General features: G+C 40.1%; 1 protein-coding gene across 1 annotated transcript in view; it reads left to right on the top strand.

Moving 5' to 3' along the window:
- Positions 1–20,055, top strand: part of LOC148835240 (sodium-coupled neutral amino acid transporter 3-like) — a 55,671-nt gene that overhangs the window by 22,490 nt on the left and 13,126 nt on the right. Inside the window, exons 2-7 of the mRNA XM_088915593.1 lie at positions 538–712; positions 2,793–2,886; positions 3,715–3,830; positions 10,205–10,278; positions 11,690–11,782; positions 12,772–12,853. Of these exons, the coding sequence (XP_088771719.1) occupies positions 618–712; positions 2,793–2,886; positions 3,715–3,830; positions 10,205–10,278; positions 11,690–11,782; positions 12,772–12,853 (554 nt within the window). The 5' untranslated portion in view covers positions 538–617. The remainder of the gene's footprint in view (positions 1–537; positions 713–2,792; positions 2,887–3,714; positions 3,831–10,204; positions 10,279–11,689; positions 11,783–12,771; positions 12,854–20,055) is intronic.

Raw genomic sequence — 20,055 nt, forward strand, 5'->3', positions numbered from 1 at the left:
TGCATGGCACTGTACATAAGAGAAAGGGTGCCAACTGTGTTGCGTCCTTGCTAAATTTCCACTTGGGAACAAGACAGCCTTACTGGTGGTCTTTGTTGTCGTAGTAAAGTTTGTCCTTCATTCGGTCTTGGTGATCTAATTTCCTACAGATTTGCTGTATCAATGGACGTGTGTCCTGTGTGTGAAGTGCTTGGACAGCCTTTGGCATGAATAGCAACAGGAAATGCTAGCCATTATTCCTTCTTACAATAAAAGTAACTGTATGAAATGGGAAATGGAATGAACTGAGAACTTACGCAAAAACATCAGCATGAGAACAGCTGAGGAACGTAACAATTGCCATTGACAGACTGAAGAAACACCTTCTGTAAATACTGCTGCGCAGCACACATTATATTGCATTGTTCAGGGTGTGGTTATAGATTAACAGGATGGTCAAAGGAAACCAAACACTCAGTGGGAACCAGCCTGTGGTATAGAGTATACCAGTTGGTGAGCAGGGTGGCACTGTTGTTAATTACTGTTTCTTTGTTACAGTCCCTAGGAAAAAGTAAGAACACCCACTTGGTGTTGGAAGGAACCTAGGCTTTAGTGGGTTGGAAGTACAAGCAGGAGCCATGGAGACTGCTGAGTCCGAGATGAGCATCATCCCCAATGGAAAGCACTGCGAGGACATGACCATGCCAGTCAAAATGCTGCCGGAGGACGACCAGTAAGCAGCGTTCACAATTGTACCATTTGTCAGTCCCTTTAAGAAGCGAGTAGCTTTTTTGGGGTGTGCTTTTTAATTCTGAAAGCAATTTTCTCTTGTTAAGAGTGATAGTAAATGTATCAGGACTGCTTCGCTTCGGAAATCTTGATTCTGGTGTAGTTAATAAATTAGTCAAGACCTCAGATGATACTAAAATAGGGGGGTCAAGTCCACGTAACAGAAGCAGTTAAAGACATTTAAAAAGACTGAGGCAAAATTCAAGACTGAGAAAACACATGATAGATTTAATGTAATGTGAACAAATGCGTACTTTTTACGCAAATAGCAAAAAGTGAATTAGAAATATAAGACGAGGAATGCAAGCCTGAAGAAACTACTATGAAAGGGGCTGATATATCACTCTGCTTCTCAAGACAATGTGAAGATTCAATAAATAGCCAAGCAAGAATGTTAGGATATATAATTTAGTGATTAAATTAAATCAAGAGAAATATTATGTTTTACTGTTGTAAGTTTTACAGCATGCTAATAACAGTTCATTTAGATCATGTTAGAAAAGAATTGCTGCTCTGGAATCAGTCCAGAGAAAAGCCAACAGATACATTTCCTGGCCTAAAAGAATGTCTAGCACTCAGAGGCAAAAATAACTCAACCTTTTTAGTCTTGAACACAGAAGGCTAACAGAGGGAAGCTGATTCAATTATACAAAAATCCTCAAAGGCACTGACAAAGTCAACTGAGTGGGCTTCTACAGATTAAAAAATGCAACACAAACCAGAGGAAATAAGTGAAAAACTGAGGAGGAAATGCTTTTAAAACCACTTTGCATGAGGACAGGGGGTACTTTTTTGCACTAAGGACTGTGGGAGTCTGTAAGAAGCTACCAAGTCATGATATTTTAAGAAATAGCTAGATGAGTTCTTTGCATCAATTTATTGGCAAACAAAGACATCAGATTGTTTTTTTGTTATTTATAACCTTTCTTATGTTCCTAAAGTGTTAATGAGTGACTTTCACCCTGACACTAAATGTTTTAAATAAGGTTGCTTTCCTTTCAGTGTAGGGAACTTTTTTAAATCTAAACCTAAATCTAAAATTTTGAAAGCAGCACTTGGTTCTCAGCATTAAGACTGATTTGAAACAGTTCACTAGCCTTTTAAAACTAAGCTTTTGTTCCTTAGCTTTCAGTACTAGTACTAAGATGTTGACTAAAAGATGGTTTCTTATATATGGAAGCTCTAGCATTCTGTCCCTTCAGTAAAAAAATATTTTCTTCAGCATTAATTTAAACTGTTCAATTTAAAGACCCTGTCTAAAGTTTTTGTGTAAAAGATGTAAATATTTCTGAGGCAGAAATGTTCTGTTTTAAAAATTGAAAATAAAGTAAATTAAAGATGACTGCCTTTTTGTTTTAGAGCATAGAAGCAAAATACTACTTTATGTTAAATAACGTTTAGGGGGAGCTAGAAACTTGGAATTTCTTTCAGACAGGGATGTGACTGGGCTTTTTCAGTACATTGTCTGTCTCATGATAAGACATATGACTGAAATGTGAAGCTTTGCATGCAAGGAATTAAGGAAAAAAATGACAGCCTGGTTTCATGTAAACAGCCCAAGGAGAGGTCAGTTATGTTCAGAAAAGGTGAATGATTTGTAATGGCCCATGTGAAAAGATGAGAAGGACATTTGGTAAATGTATTTTTGTAAACTGAGAACAAAGACTTATACAATTTTCATTAAAAGCATTTAAAGAATTTTAAAATCACACTCTAGTAGGTGGAGAGAAATCTAAGAATGTTCTTATTTCCCCCTTTGCATGACAGGATACTTTTTCTCTCAATTTTCTTTGAGAGGAATACATCATACAAACCCTTGAGAGCTGTGGTCAAATGTTAAACAATATATGCTGAATACTAAGAGCAAACAATCTATGCAAAAAGTTTTTTGTTTACCGGAGAACAATATAGAAGAATTTGAATACATAATATCCAATCCATAACAATTTTGAAACACCCGGTTAAAAATAGTGCTGGCTATTTTTCTTGCCGGCCTTTTTTTTTACTGTAGTTTGCTCTTTCAGTCCCCGCAGGTTTGAAGATGCAGAAGGCAATTTAGCAGAGAGTGAGGAGTTCCTCCCCAGCGCCGAGGGCAAAAAGCCAACCCGCTTCACCGATGTGAGTTACTTGAAATGGACAACGTCACTGTATACTGTGTATGCAAACATTTCAGATGAAACACCCAGGAATCGGTCTTGTCACCAGGTTATTTAGAAGCGTGCAGTATTAGCCCAATGAATGCAAACAAACAGATGTAATTTAAGTTTTGCAACACCAAACGCTAGATTTATGATAAGTTATAATGGATTACTATGTAACTAGATAATGCTAGGACAATGCCCTACAATGTATATTGCATTGGTACTATTATGTCAAGGATGATTGAATCAGTTTGATAAATATTGAACACAAAAGCCTTTATTCGGTTACCCTGTTCATGACATGATTCTTTTTGTGTCTTTCTTGATATGGTTTGTTTCTGTTCACCCTGTGCTCAATTAAATATTAAGAGAAATATGTTGCACTCAGTAGCCAGTATATGACTTTTTTTTGTTGCAACTTAACAACCAAAGTGGGCTCCCACAGACAAGACGGAGGTAGGTTCTGAAACTAACCCTCCTAAAAGTCTGCAAAGTCATTGCCTTCATTTTCTAAAAAGGTCTGCTTTGTGGTTAGAATATTGAAATAATATTGAATTATATTGAAATCCTAATTAGTATACAGAATATTTACCAAGCTCATACTATGAGCTGTACATATTGGAACATTGTACGAAAAGAAAAAAAAGAAAATCAAGTTTAATTAAGACAGCAACAATTAGCGTTTCAGTTTTTTTTTTCAGCTGTCTTAACCAGTAAAGGTTTTGCTAAGGTTGTGTAAAGTATCTGTAAGTCCCGGTTTCGAGGTTAAATTCAATCAAATAAAAATGATCCTATTCATTTTCAGTTTGATGGAAAGACCTCCTTTGGCATGTCTGTCTTCAACCTGGGCAATGCCATCATGGGCAGTGGGATCCTGGGGCTGGCATACGCTATGGCCAACACTGGCATTGTCCTGTTCCTGTAAGTAATGTACTGTATGAATAGTGTGGTAAAGTGAATCAAGCCCTGTCAATTTTGCCTCTTTGACTCAACTCAAACTGGTGGCCCCTCTCTGCCAAGCAACATGGAGTCTGGCTGTTTAGTTCCCTGATCCTCTGAAACTCTTTCATTTACCTGTGCAAAGAATTGCAAAGCTTTTCTTGCATTCTCCTTTCTTTCCCTGTAGTGTAACAGTGGGGTACACACTACAAAGTCTGCATTCTGTGCCTTTCTGTTTAAATATTCACGGTATATTATACCACATATATTTTACACTATTCATTCATGATATATTTAATTAGAACAACATAATTATCTATTAATAATGAAAAGCAGCATAATAATAAGAAAAAAGCAATCTTTAAAAGTATTAAGAAGTTCTAATCAATTTCAATAAGACTAATTCCAATGGTTCTTCTAAAAGGCACTCGGTCCAAGTGTGTATGACAAACACTTAAAACTAAAAACTATTATTTATATTACATTTCCAAACCCACTTGCACAGACTCCTGAGATGATCCATGAACTACCATTTGCTATTACTGGGCAGAATCAGTGCGTTCTTTTAATGCTGTGCTCAGATTAGTGAAATAATGCTGTTATGTAATGAAAACTCTGGGTTTAGCTTCAACTGCTAAAGATTTGGCACTGTCCCTTCTTTGTTTCTTTTAAACTTCAGGGACGGAGAGAAAATCTTCCCTCCTTTGTCTGCACATTTTCTTCCCTAGAGTTGTCTATCAGCAAGAGTCCAATCTCAGTAGAAACTAGCACATTCTGACGTCTCCCTCCCCTGAAGGATCCCCAACCCCACTCCTTGTGTGTGTTCTGTTTTAGTTTGCAAAAGGTTAAATAATGGAAAGGAAATATTTTTGAGAGTTTCAGGGCTTTGGATGCAGGCTTCCTCCCTTTATCACACGTGGGGCGCACAGATGGGGGAGCTGAAATCGCTATGACCTTCGGCGTAAGGGCAGAGCTGAGCTCCAAGGAATGTGAGGGCTGAAGCTGTGCTCTTGGTGGGGTATGGGGAATGGAGAGGGGAAGGGGCCAGAGCAGAGTAAGTAGCACCATCCTCTGTAAACCAGCAAGAAAGGTCTTGAGTCAAGGACATATCAGACTAGCCACAGAAATGTCTCTTGAAGCCACTGTTATTACTGCTGCTGGTTTTCACTACAATCTTTTAATGCAAACCTTTGTAAGTGCCCAAACTGCGACAGAAAGTAGTTCCCCTTTGCTGAAAGCAGCGGTCTGGCCTCTTCGTTTATGGCCTCGTGAAGTATCTATAGCACTTGTCCATTGCTGAAGGAAAACCTACTACAGTGGATCAAGAACTGCTCCATTGAGAGAGATCGCTCATTTGCTATTACTTGCTAATTTCTTGCATTAGGAATTTGTTTTTTCAAATACCCCAACTTACTCTCCATGAGACACACAGACAGAGAAGCTTGGGGTCAGAGTGCAGGGTCAGCCATTTACTGTATACGGCACCCCTGGAGCAGATGGGGTTAAGGGCTTTGCTCAGGGGCCCAACGGAGTAGGATTCCTCTGCCGGCCGCGGGATACAAACTGGCAACCTTCCTGCCACAGGCGCATATCCTTAGCCACAGCTCCCAGAACATTGCTTTCTGATTCCTCACAGTTTAGAGGATGACTCATTGCAGTAGCTTCCACCTGACTGGGAATCAAATCTCTCGCTGAATGCCAATTCTTACCAAGAAATACTTTACACTGTATTTACTCTGCTTTTAGATGGAACTTTCAGATCCATTTCGTTTTCAAAAAGCAACAAAATATACATAAGAGACACAATTTACTTTGGTGTGATGTGGTAAGGGGGAGAAAAGCAGTGAAATCCTGGTAGGAAGATAACAAAAAGATATGTATAAATAGGATCTTTAATAATATATAATATATCCTTTTATCCTTTTATAATAGGAGACTCAGTCTTCTCCTGACTTGAGCCTGTGGAATAGCAGTTGTTTCTGACTATGAGATAAGCCTTACACATGCACCCTTGGAGTCTTATGTAGATGCAATAACTGTAACAATTTAGAAGGAAATCTGCAGCCTCAATGGGAGATTCTGATATATTAAAGATTTTTGCTCTATAGTATGCTTTAAATTCTCAATTATATTGCAAAAGCCCAGCAGTGAGGAGTCAGTGCTTAAGCAAAAACCTTTGGATTTTCATATTGTACTGTTATACTGATGGAAAAATGGATTGTATGAAGGCTAAATCCTGTTCTATGAAAAAATGCAGATGTCGTAAGGTTAAGTAATGCTATTTTTATTAGAAAATTTAGATTGTCAAGGGATTTGTTTTCCAAGACCTGGTGATATTGGAATGGCTCTCCAAGGAACAATTACAGCATGAGTGTGTAAAGGCTAGCTTTCTTCCCTTAGTTCCAAACACTTGTGGAAATAGACCTTTTTCTGGTATAGACAACCATCTACATCTACAGATAAAAGTTTTTATCTTACTGTATTTCATGCATGACACTGATCTGAGTCTTGAGAAGCGCAACAGCCTAGGTGGTGACACAGTATTAACCAAAATAAGAACTTTTATTTGTAAGCTTTTGATCCCTGTTTAGATCCTGAAAAAAATAGTTTGTACAGTCTCCAACCTTGTTCCTGGAGAGCCCCACTCAAGCAGATTTTATACTTAGTTTTTAAATCACCAGTATATAAAGGCCTAGAACAACTTAATTATGATCAGTTGAACAGGTGGTGTGGTCAATTAAATAATTTATAAATCATTTATATTGTAAGTATACTGTAAGCATATCTGGACTGGGGCCCTGCAGAACCAGACCTGTAGACCACCATCACCATACTGACATACAATATGTCTTGGAGTGCAGAGCCATGCCTTACGAAACAGCTAGATTGTGTGATAGCATTCCTTGTGCTTAACTTTGCTGTGCCTGTGGATTCACAGGCCTCCTGTGCAAAGACACTGTAGGAAATGTACCCATTTGTGAGGGTGCCACTTGTGCTGGTTTGCTAAACAGAGGTTATTTCTCCTTACTTTATAAAAGGTGTGTCTATAAAGAAAAGACACGTTTCCTAAATTATAGAATGCAAAATGAATATTCATCTTCCCATTATAATTGCAACCTTTGATTTGGGGAACATGATCATTACAACTTTTATTGTTAATTAAGCATATCTTTATAAAGCTCATTATGTCTATACTATTTACCCTTTTTTCTGGAGTTATTAATAAGAAAAAAAGAGTTAAAACTTAATTTCGTTTTTTGTTTACAGTCGTATAATTTTTATTTGGATCAGGTTTGGTACGGTTTGATGTGTTAGGTTTTAAATCATACACAGATACAGAATCAGTTTCCACAGCTTTGGGTTGTCTCTTTCCTACACTTTTGGACAGTGGTAGAAACAGAGGTGAGCAGCACTGCTGTTGTCTTTGCTGAGCTGTCTTATGTTCTGCTAAAGAGGGATGAGAACAGCAAGCAGGGCATCTGTTTTTTGTTTTTCTGTGGTGGTGTGTCTCTGTAAATCCCAGATGATGTGTCCTACAGGGGCAGAGGACCTACATACAGTATGCATGCACCACCTCTCAGCAGTTTTCTAGAATACAAAAAAACTGCAAATCTGGGAGACCAAGCAAACAAACGGGCAAAACAATACACCTCTGGATTTTGTCTTTTATCTGTAGCTTGGAGGCTTGGCAGGAGAACTGTACACCCGAGGCCAAGATTCTTTGTAAATTGAGAGGAATTCCAAATATCTACCTCTGGGCCCACGTCTGGGTCTGAAAACAAGATGCTTTAGTTGACAAATCTGAAACAAATTGTGGCCCTTGTCCGACGTGTGAGGCGACATAACTCAGGGCATGGGAACCGGACAGAGTGACCAACTGACCTTCAGTAGTGCTGGGATCTGTGTGTTAGAGGCCTGCTGCTCTCCAAGACACCTCTTGGCGCAGGAAATATGAAGGGCTGCTCCTTGACTTTTAGAGTAACAAAGGACTGGTTGTGGGAAGTTGCTGTGCCTCTCATACCTCAGAGACTGAAGCCTCTGAGTGTAGAAGCCTGACCTTTAGAAAGTGGGACAGGTTGAGACGAAAGTTTGATAGTCAATCCTAGAGATGCAGGCACAGGAGTCCAAACACTGTGAAGGTACAGTAGGGCAACCTCTTTATAACTGAGATAATAGGGTACACATGAGGGTAACTGGTTACAGGTTACAGATGGGATACCAAATGCCCTGGCTAAAGTAATACTGTACAGTTTTTTGTACATTTTTCAATAGGTATTTAGCATGTTTTCTGACTTGACCTATAATGTGTTTTCTTTTCTACATACTGTACCATATTCATCTATATGTGCTCTAACCTATAGTGATATTATATCATTTCTATCTAAATTAAAATAGTTGCTACAGCGACTAAATAATAATAATAATAATAATAATAATAATAATAATTGCTTAAACCTATAAAGCCAATTTCTGGACACTCCACTCAAAGCGCTTTACAGGTATTGGGCCTCCCCTCCACCACCACCAGTGTGCAGCCCCACCTGGATGATGCGACAGCATCCATAGTGCACCCAAACGCTCTATCAGCTATCAGTGGGGAGGAGAGTGATGAAGCCAATTCATAGATGGGGATTATTAGGAGGCCATGATTGGTAAGGGCCAATGGGAAATTCGGCCAGGACTGGAATGCTGAAACTTCTGTTTCTCCTGGACCACAGTCAGATCCCTGCATTGTATTGCAGAATAGTGACAGACTAAAATATATATTTTATCTGTTATGACACTTATTTAATTAAAAAAAAAATCTCCTCCCTGCGGCTGAACTTTGCCTCCACCACATGTAAGTTGAATTTGAGGTGAAGTGTCTCCAGGGTCTCCAGGGAGCCTACTGGTAGTTGCTGGGAGTAACCTAACAAAAATAGCTTGGATGACAGGGGCATTGCCTTTAGCTTGCTAAACCACACATTAGACTGCTCCCTTTAGTCCAGATTGTGGTTTTGGTGCAGATGTTGCAGACTTGAGAGGTAGCCTCTCAATTGAAACTGAAGCAGTAGTTTGAAATATGTATACTGTATCAAGTGCCATTCTATGAGGACATTTTGTTTTTTTGCTTTAATTTTTATTTTCTGCCTCTAATCACTTTTGTGGCTGCTGTTCTCATTTTAGAGTAGCAGCTGCTCTATGATTATCTTTCTATTAATATCCTTGTATTTCTAACATACCCATTGGGAAATGTGAAACAGTTAACATACACAGAATGTGAGCTGGCCACTGGTTTTACTGGTTTTGTCACACATTGTTATCCTCACAGAAAAGCCTTAGCTGGCCTGTATGTGTGTGCTTCTTTCCCCAAAGTTAGTTATGAACAAAAAGGACAGGCTGATTTTTTTTTCTTTCAAATATTATTTGTGTTGAGTCACATTATTCACCTCTGGCTTGTAACGTAGCTCCTGAGTGAAACTACGCTAAAGGAAACTGCCATTATAGAAGGTATCATACACATTCATTGAAAAGATTAAAATCTTTTCAATCTCATCATTTTAATTTAGCTATATCTCCAGGATTGCTGTTTCAGCGATAGTGAAAAGTGATTTATAGTGATTTGGAAACCACAGTAGGAGTTGGTATTGTAAAATTGCCTGAATGCTCACCACAGTGGGTAGATATGAACCAGAATGAGGATATGTGAGATTAACCCGAATAAGAAAACAGATAAGAGACGTTGAACAATATTGATCACTTTGGAGAATGTTGTACTGGGCATTTCATGTAAAGCTCCCAATCGTTGTACTTCTCCTCTTATACAACAAATGTAACATAATGTGTGAAAATTCCCAGAAAAGCAAAAGACTGACATAAAAAGTAATCAGCAAAGTCATTCTGTGCCACTGATTAATCCAATATAGTTACATGTTTGTGACTGTTAAATTATATTCAGTGTAGGATGCTGTGACATCACAGTAATTGCTAAAAACAATTAAATAATGAATTAACCCATAATTCTGCATAAAAAAATATATCTTACATCTTATATGTTACATTATACATCTTACCTCACCATTTAAAGTTGCTTCCTTAGTTTTTTTTGCCGTGTATTTACTCCATCTTTCATTTTTTTTCTTCTTGTTACACCTAGTTCACTTAAAATTTCATAGCTGACCTCAGATATGTGAAGAGGGAAAGTTTGTGGTGTTCGGGGATACAGACATTTCTCACTGTCATATTAACTGTAATGCTACCCATTGCAGGAAAAAAAAAACATGGAATGATGGTTGCGGCTAGTTTCAAAAATGTCCCTGTGAAGATCCGTCTCCACCAAACAATTCAAGATAAAAAAATGTTTGTTTTTCCTGCAGTTTTCTTCTCACGGGTGTGGCAGCTCTGTCCTCCTATTCCATTCATTTGCTGCTGAAGTCTTCAGGTGTTGTGGGTGAGTGAGCGTCGTAGAAGAATTAGACATGCCCTACCCCCGGCACAGTAGATATTCCCTACCCCCGGCACAGTAGATTTTCCCTACCCCTGGCACAGTAGATATTCCCTACCCCTTGCACAACAGATATTCCCTTCCCCTGACAAAGTAGAAATTCCCTACCCCTGGCACAGTAGATATTCCCTTCCCCTGGCACAGGAGATATTCCCTACCCCTGGAACAGGAGATATTCTCTACCCCTGGCACACCAGATATTCCCTACACCTGGTACAGTAAGCATGCCCTACACCTGGCACAGGAGATTCCCCACTCCTTTTACAGTAAGCATGCACAGTAGGCATGCCCTACCACTGGCACAGTAGGCTTGCTCTACTCTGGGCACAGTAGGTGTGCTCTATCACTGCTACAATACGTGTGCCCTACTCCTGGCACAGTAGGCATGCTCTACCCCTGGCACAGTAGATATTCCCTACCCCTGGCACAGGAGATATTCCCTACCCCTGGCACAGGAGATATTCCCTACACCTGGTACAGTAAGCATGCCCTTCACCTGGCACAGGAGATTCCTTTCTCCTCTTTCAGTAAGCGTGCACAGTAAGCATGCCCTACCACTGGCACAGTAGGCTTGCTCTACTCCGGGCACAGTAGGTGTGCTCTATCACTGCTACAATACGTGTGCCCCACTCCTGGCACAGTAAGCATGCTCTACTCCTGACACAGTAGATATTCCCTACCCCTGGCACAGTAGATATTCCCTACCCCTGGCACAGGAGATATTCCCTATACCTGGTACAGTATATATTCCCTACCCCTGGCACAGGAGATATTCCCTACCCCTGGCACAGGAGATATTCTCTACCCCTGGCACAGGAGATATTCCCTACCCCTGGCACAGGAGATATTCCCTACACCTAGTACAGTAGATATTCCCTACCCCTGGCACAGGAGATATTCCCTACCCCTGGCACAGCAGATATTCCCTACCCCTGGCACAGGAGATATTCTCTAACCCTGGCACAGCAGATATTCCCTACCCACAGGACTTGTTTATTTGAACCTAACAGGCAGCTGTCTGAGTTTTGGAAATGGTTTGGAATTCAGACACGTTTGCTCTTCAGATGTTGAAGTGAGAGGACATTAACCGTCATATGTTCTCTTTTATATCCACTCTCAATAGGTGCAGAGTAGACAGTCTGTCCCAGGAAACAAATAAGACGCTTTTATGAAAGTCCTTACTTATTAAAAATAGAATGCTTTGTGTGTGTAACTGCTCTGTAAAGATTTCCTTCACACACAGTGTCTTTTTGTGACTGTAACTTTCAAGGACACAACCCATATAGATGTTATCAACCAATCTTGTTGCTGTACATGGTTGATGATTGGGATATGTGTGTTTTTTCTCTTCCCACAGGGATACGGGCCTATGAGCAGCTTGGGTTCAAGGCCTTTGGCACACCAGGCAAGCTGGCAGCTGGGATTGCCATCACCTTACAGAACATTGGAGGTCAGGCCTCATTGAATCAAACTCGTCCGACACATTCATTTTGTTCCAATTCCTTTGATTGCAACACAACACTAGCACCATGGTACATGTGTTCCTCTTTCATACTGAAGCTGTAAATCTAAGCGGTTGCTTTTTCTATCACATCACATCCTGTTCTTTCCTTTCTTTTAAGATTCTTTTTAAAATATAAAAAGACTAATATATACAGCTTGCATTTTTGGGGAACCACAAACTTTTTTGTTAATTGTACATGTTGAGCATCTTTTCGAAAGTTGGAGAGATGTTTTTGTCTGTTGTTAGCGCATAACAGAGGCTGAGAATTATGAGGTGTGGGGAGCGACCTGTTTTCTTTTGTCTTGAGAGTGAGCTGCGACAGCCCATTTGACAAACACCAGTCGAGCTGTTTGGTTTGTCAGTGTGACCTTAAATAATGTCACACCCTGATAGTAGGACTGGTGAAAGTTTAAACCGAATTGGAACTGGCACCCTGGCAAAGACCCGATTGTTTGAAAACGTTTTAGATGGGCTTTGTGACGTATATTATGGCTGCTATTATCCACATGATTGGATTTTAAAAAAAGGATTTATAAAACAAATGTTTAACAACAACTTTAAAGGAACACACCCAAACAACATAAATTAATCCAAGGTGATGTTTAAATCTGAATTGTAAATAAAAATGCCTTTAAACACATAAACATTGTTTGGAGAGCTCTTTTGGTATTTTTGTTGTTTGCTCATGAGCAACGCTGATGGTCATGTACCGTTCTTTTCTGAAACCATTCAGAACACCCAACGGACATCTCCCTTTGATAAAATGAATAACAAACTAACTCCCAGAGAGGGGACATTTGTAAACAAAAAAGGCTCCGACAGCTGGGGTGTGAATTTCATTTATGTTATATATCTGTGGTATCGCTTAGTTTTAGCTTTTGCATGATGCCCTAAGGTCACCTGTTATGTTAACTAACCTCTTTTTCCCCACACAGCTATGTCCAGTTACCTGTACATTGTCAAATACGAGTTCCCTCTTGTCATCCAGGCCTTTCTGAAATCCAGCACCTCATCTGAGTAAGTATGTCTGAAGGACTTAGTGAGACCAATTCACACAGTATTTCACTGCAACGTGTCATCAGAGGCATCTGATGACCTCTTTGGCTGTGGAAAGTGCATTACACAATAAGCATCATAGAACGCATATGATTTAATTAAGCTGCTTCTTCAGTTTATAATATTAAACTCCTGTGGAGTACCTCAAAATGTTCCTAAACCCAAAAGTATCGATATGTACTGCATAGCTCTCAAGACATTGACAGCATTAAGTTTGATTCATGTTGCTTTTCCTGAGCCCCATGGATGTTACTATCCCTGCTAATGAACTGTAATGGTGATGGCTGAGTTTGCACCAAGTTCACAACAGTATAAATGTCCTTGCACTGGGAGGCTTGGTGATTATACCCAAGAAGCCAGGAGCTAAGGTGCTCATGTGGCACCATATCAGCCATTATAACTCTGGTAACAGGGTCTGGGCTGGTAGTCTTCACAGCTGCATTCTCAGCTACTGGTTTTGAGAACACAGCTGTGTCCTTGGCTCCCATTAGGAAACAGAGATAAACAGAGAAGGTGGGTGAGCATTCAGGCACCACGATTGGTCAGAGAGGGAGAGGATGTCTGACATTGTTGGCATGGTGGAGTCCCTGGCGTGCTGACAACCCTTCATAACAACAGCGTTGTCATGCGGAGTGTTTCCAAACTGACAGCAGCACTTAAACTGGGAGTTATGAAGTGGATGGTTACACTCGTGACTGCAGGTCGGTGTACAACGCGAGCCACAAGGAATGGGAAACTGTCCATCTTTTGCTTGTCCCAAATGCTTTGTCTGTTCTGTCTCAAATATATGTTTTTGGTTCCTGGCGTAAGAATGTCTTGTAAGAACTTGGTTTCCAATCGGGCGGTGGTGGGATGTGTGTGTCTACATAAGTGCTTTTCACATTGTGATCTCAATTCTAACCATCAAAAACAAAATAAAGGGCTTAGCAGGGTTACAGGAATACTCTTGAGGTCTAGAGATAGAGATAACTGGCTAATGGTCACATATTTAGTTCTGTCTAATTGTCTTGATAATGTGCAAAGGTCTTGGAATAAGATAGATTTCCTTTTCAGGAATTGGTGTCTGTTAGTAGGAAAAATGCAGTGTTTAAAATGGATTTCATGACCATTTGTCATTCCACAAAGGATATTTAAAAATGTATTTATTTCTATGCCATAGAGAGCAATTGGTATGATGAAGGTAGGCCACTCTCAAAGGGGGGTGGCACCTGAGTTTGGTGTCAGCATAAAGTGGGTGTAACGAAGCGTTCTTATGGGACCCTATGCAGACGACACAATCCGGGGATGAGTGAGGAAAACACAGGAAAAAGCATGCTGGAGTTGGGAATGAAAACTGGGGCGTGTCCATAGTGCGCAGGTGTTCTGGGGGGTGAGTCCGGGGCAAACAATCCAAATCAGAGTCCAACGGGAAATCCAAGAGGAAGGCAAAAAGTCCAATGCTAGGCGGTCCAATGCTAGGCGGTCCATCCGAGACAAGGACAAAAAGGATTAAAAACCGGAGCGGGATCCAATGGAGGGTCAGGGGGAAAAAGGGGGAACGGGACCAGATGCTCAGATCCCGGACTCGCTTGGTGCGGAAACCAATGCAGAGCCCAGAACAGAGTGGGTGTCTGGCTTTTAAGGTGGGCTGGAAGGAGGCTGGAACAGGGGGCAGGTGCACAAAATCAAGTCCGAAGTGAAAGAGCCAGAGCGCCCTTAAGGGGGAGGGACTACAATCGTGACAGTGGGATCAAGGTATCTGGGAATGTTTCTGAGAGTCTGGGGATGTCCATAGATATTGAGGGAAAGATAATTCATAGTCAAATTCATCAGTGGATTACTGGTAATGGAACTGCAAAACCATCAGGCTGATGGACTTCGGAATAGCAGTTCTGTTTCAAGTACAGAAAAATGGGAACCATTGTCACAGTACAAGATGTTTGTGCTCTTTTACAGCAAGACACTCAAGTGGTGTGGTGTCTACCTTACTCACATAGTGGAGCTTTTTGGAGCTTCTCTTGGCTAATGAGCCATGAAGAGTCTACAGGATAGAGGATATGTACTCTACAGAAATGACCTGGTTATTGGCCTCTTCCTGGTTTTCCTCCTGAAATGGACAGTTTTGTTGGCTCTTGAGGTGTGGAAACACAATTGCAAATGGCTGCACAGATCTCTTTTTTAGCATATTCATTCATTGTAACATACAGAGGTTTTAGTCATTTTACCTTAGTGTAGTGTCTTATGTTGTACATATTGTAAATAATGGTAATGATTCTGAAATTTTGTATTTTAAATCTTGACCAGTATTGACCGTTTACCTAATCAATCCACTTACGTTGCTCAGAGTGTTTTACTGTATGTGACTTCATTTAAAAACAGGAAATTTTGCGCATTGTGTTTTGAATCATGTTTGAAGTACAGTACTTACAACATAGAAGAGTTGCAAAGGAAGCTGGTGTGATGCATTTATGGTCATTAAATTTCTGTAAATCCATATTTTCAGAGCATTTACTGATTCAAAATACATTGCTTTTTCATATGAGTTAATATGAATACACACTGCATGTGGAATAGAGGCTACTTTGAGGAGTCTCTCGCTACTTTAAGAAAAGGCTGCTGTGTTGTTCTGGATAAAAAAACAACCATTAACTGAAACTTTGTGAACTTAGTGGTCACAGAAGGCAGAGGGAGAGTAATTGTATATACAGGCCTCACTTTGACATAGAAGGGCTATGTTTATTGGATACAGTAGGGGCAGTCAGCCACATGTATATATGTATATAGAGCTCTTTTTGTAGTCATCCCCTAATTTGTCTGTGTTTGGTTTCATGTGTCAGTCAAAAGGGATTCTGAGGATAGCAAAGAGCATGTCACCAGAGGCAGCATCTCTTTGCCTTTCTTTACATTAAAATTGAAATACCCTTGTTACCCCTCTTGGGTAACTCTGCTCCTCTGACTGAAATGATTAGACAGTAAGTCACCTATAACTGGATTTTTAGTATTTTTGGGATTTGGGATTTAGTATTAATTTTGAATATGACCCAAGATTAAATGACCCTTCACTTTTTTTTTACAGAATATAATATCATTTCTTCCACAGCATTATTTGTTTTCTAAAAGAATAATATGAGTTTTCATTTCTTTGACCCTGTGGGTTTCTCAGGAAACTGAAATGAAATCTGGAAATAACAACTCTGCAAACTTCAGTATCCAGTCAGTCTCTCCTTGTTTTTAACTACTAATCCTTACAATGTGTTTGTTTTTATTTCAGTCTCTTTTTTTATTAGCAATTATAATGTCGTGTAGTTTACAACGTCTGTCAGCCTGGCTGACTGGTATGAGATACAAAGTTTTTTTCTTTGCTGTTCCAGAAAATAAAAACACAGATAGTTATTAAAAATGAGAGCAAAAAATACACTTACAGAAAGGAGTTAGCAGCTTGTCTGTCTAGAGTTAGGCTTGACCATGGTGGAGGATATGTCATATTTCAGAAGCAAAAGGAATTTTCTGGGAAATTGCCAGGTGGCAGACAACACATTTGCTTGGTTTTTTTTTTCAGGTCATGCGTTTTTTGCTCGAAGGAAAATGAAAATGCATAGAGGCACCCCCTTCCCCCTCCCCCAGAAATCCCAAAAGTTGTGATGTGAGGGAGGTCCCTCCCAGAAAAGGAAAGGGTTGTCAGACAGTCTGAAGTCGCAGCACTGGAGCGACGTCCTAGAAAAGGAAAGTATCTTGAAGACCGGAAGCTCTTTGTTAGGAGGTCCATGTTTCAATAGAGAGAGGTTAAACAACCATTTTAAAGCAGCCAGACTGAGTGCTGCCTCCTTGGCTTGTGCTGTAGCCCTCACAGAAAACTGGCTGCAAGTCTCTCTATAAATCTTTTCAGTGAGTGTAAGAATTAGATGGTTTAGATCTGCTCCAGACAGCCCTGGAGAGCTGGCCTGACGTGACCTGAGTCTAGAGCCTGTCTGCAGGCATTTTCTGCAAAACTGGATACCTCTTTAAGGTCAGGCCACAATTGGGTTAAAGGGTCAACAGCAACAATGTCTTGAGTCGACTTTCAGTGGGCTTTGTCTAAGGTGGGCTTAGAAGTGTCCCAAACTAGTGCAACAATGTCTGTTTAAACTTCCAGTGCTTCATCTGAGCCTACTTTAACTGTTGTCAGAGCACATAACACCATTAGTTTATGTTTAAAGTAATCTTTTATGACATTTACTTTTCCTATTAACTATGCTTTAGTAATTATCGGGCTGATTAGGCTAAACATATGGTTCTCTTTGTCAAAATTTATCAATGGAATTTGTCAGTGGAAGATATATAAAGACCAGCACCATTTTAAAAGCTATAGTCAAAAGTCAAAGACATTTACTAATGAAGAAGTATGACATAATAAGCATTTTTTAAAATGAAAATATTATATTGTTATTCTGGATTCCCTTTTCCATTTTGGAGCTTTGAGCTAGGACGTGATTTTGTGTTTTAATCGTATTGGGATTAAGCTTTTTTGCATTCTGTTATGTTTACTCAGTGTGTCTACTCAGTCTGTTCTGCACACTGTGCTTAGTTGGAAGAGAAAGAGCTCTGGGAGATGTAGGATTTCTGAGATCAGTGTTACCTCCCATTTCCTGTGACACAGCAGTTAATGTGTTTGCTCATACTGAAGGAAAAACTATAAATACTAAAGTGCCAGATTGTTTGGTGACTCTGAGAACATATGTAAGACAAGTGTTTTATGAGTCACACATTTAAAGGCCTATTTTGAGGACAAATTGTGAAGGTGTGGAAATAATTTAATTTCTGTAGCACTTTTCATCGCAAAGCGCTTTACATAGGAGGAAACCCATTTCATCTTCAACATGCAACAGCCATTACACAGCAGACAACCCAATGCACTTCAAACTAGGTAGATAAATGAGGCATTGCTTCACCAATAAGGGAGGTCAGACTATTCAAACCCTGACGTTTAACCAGGATGCCAAGGTTAACACCCTTATTTGTGTAATCAGTGGAATCTTAATGACAAAGTAGTCAGGGTTAACATATAAACTGAAGGATGGCACCTCCTACAGCAGTGTCCCCAGTGAACGTACTGGGAAATTGGCTTGGAAATTGTGGTTCAGTTGGAATTGTGCCACCTACTGTATTTGTTGACAAGCACCATTTACAGCATTGACCTGGTTTTCCTTAGAGGTCAAACCAGGGCTGACCAAACCATGCTTTTCAGTTAATTTCTATCAATTTCCATCTATCCATCCATTTTCTAAGTGCTTTGTCCAAATAGAGTGTCACAGGGAGAGCTGGGGCCTATCCTGGCAAGTGATGGAAGCAAGGCAGGATACACTGCAGGCCAGAATGACATATTCAAACTAGGGCTAATTTTCCCAGAAGCCAGTGATCTATGAATTATTATGTCTTTGGATTGTGGGAGTAAACTGGAGCACCTGGAGGAAATTCACATGAACACAAGGAGAACATAGAAACTCCACACAGACAGCAATTCATAATCTTTATAAAATAACAAAAGAAACAATTGTGAATGATCTCATTTCATTTGTTATTTTGGAGGACTAACAAGCCTTGAGAAGCCTTTGTACTCTTGTTCAATGAGAAAAAACAACACCAAACCTACAGTATCTGTCTGAATTGTCACGGATGTCAGAAAGGATGAACCGTGGAGAGGCAGGAGAGCGAAAAGACCCTATGCATAGCGGTGAGACGGGGGTTAGCCTGGACTCAGCTGTTCAGAGAATGCCGTATAGAAACCTATGCCCTCAGGTAGCGGACGTAGGCGGGTTTCAGGACATCCGAACGTCAATGCTGAGCCAAGGCAGAGTGAAAGACCCGGAAATATATAGCCCCAGAGAGAGAGAAACACCGGAAGGACAGCAGAGAACCGGAAATGAGAGACAGGACAGAGAAGGAGCGCCCTCTGGCTGCAGAGGGTGTGACATGAATGGTCCAGTGATACCCTGGTATTTAGGTAGTGAGAGACCAATGGACATCTAAGTCTACACCAGGCTGGTTCTATGTTTCCTCCATTTCTCAGTTCCTGGAACTGCAATTGATATCAATGATAAGTCAATAAGATATCAATATTCATCGTGCTAAATGGACTGGTTAAAGATCTCAGTCAAGAGCCGCTATTTTCTGCCTTATTAAATTTTGTATCTTGATAGCATCTGGGTCTTTCAGAACATTTTACATTTAGTCTGTGACAGACTTCTGCTCCATATTACAAAGAGCTAAATTAGGCAGCATGTTTTTTCTTCCTGTTTCTTTTAACTGTAGGAGAATAATACTAAGCAGCAAAATCTTTTCTGCTGCCATGATTTATAGTTTGGGGAATAAGGCAGTTGTTCTCTGTTGGGCTCCCATGTCCATTTCTCTCAACTGGAAATACCTTTGAAAGAATGTCGACATTTAAACAAAGAGGTTTCATTAATTCCTCCAAAGGATTGGTAAACTGTCAAAAGGCAAATTTATAGGTCTGACTCGGAAAGTCTAAGTCTGCCAAACACACCATGTTGTGACCAGCGGTCAAGGAAGGCAGACAGGGTGCTTTATTATTTGGTAGTGTGCCTGTTTGTCTTTGAATTTCTAAGAAATGGGGCTTATAAGAGTTTGATGCATGCTATTACCAAATGAGTATTCACTAGGAATAACAACACTCAAGAATTAAGTGTATTAAAAATATTTGTTGTGTGTTTTAGTCATAGTAAATTGACACATCCCATGTGCCTGAGGGCTAACCTCTTGGCCGTATGTCAATTAACTTGGGATCCTTGTGTGGAGTGAGGAGTGACCAAGGGGCTACCGCTAAGGTGGAGATGGGGTGGAGATGGGATGCAAAAGATGAATGCAAGGGTGAAAAGGAATGATTACAAATTAGACCAGCTGAGGCTGTTTGATCTCTTGTGAACTGTCATTATAAACTTCATTTGCTGGCACATTGTATAGGCCACTTATGATCTAGGTGTTTTAAAGATTACTTGAAGATTATTTCATTATTGATTACTTAAAGACTGAAAAGTGCTCTAGGAAGCATATCAAATTTGTCTTTTAAAAGAAGGCTGATGTTAGCCCTGTGCACTTCTTAATCTATGATCTGGCAGCAGGTTTGCAGAAGACAGTAGAACAGATGCCATGGCAAGTTAATTAATTTTTTTTCCCACTGATGCTTAAAT

The sequence above is a fragment of the Atractosteus spatula genome, chromosome 5 (assembly GCF_055471065.1).
Source record: "Atractosteus spatula isolate fAtrSpa1 chromosome 5, fAtrSpa1.hap1, whole genome shotgun sequence".
Classification (NCBI taxonomy): domain Eukaryota; kingdom Metazoa; phylum Chordata; class Actinopteri; order Semionotiformes; family Lepisosteidae; genus Atractosteus; species Atractosteus spatula.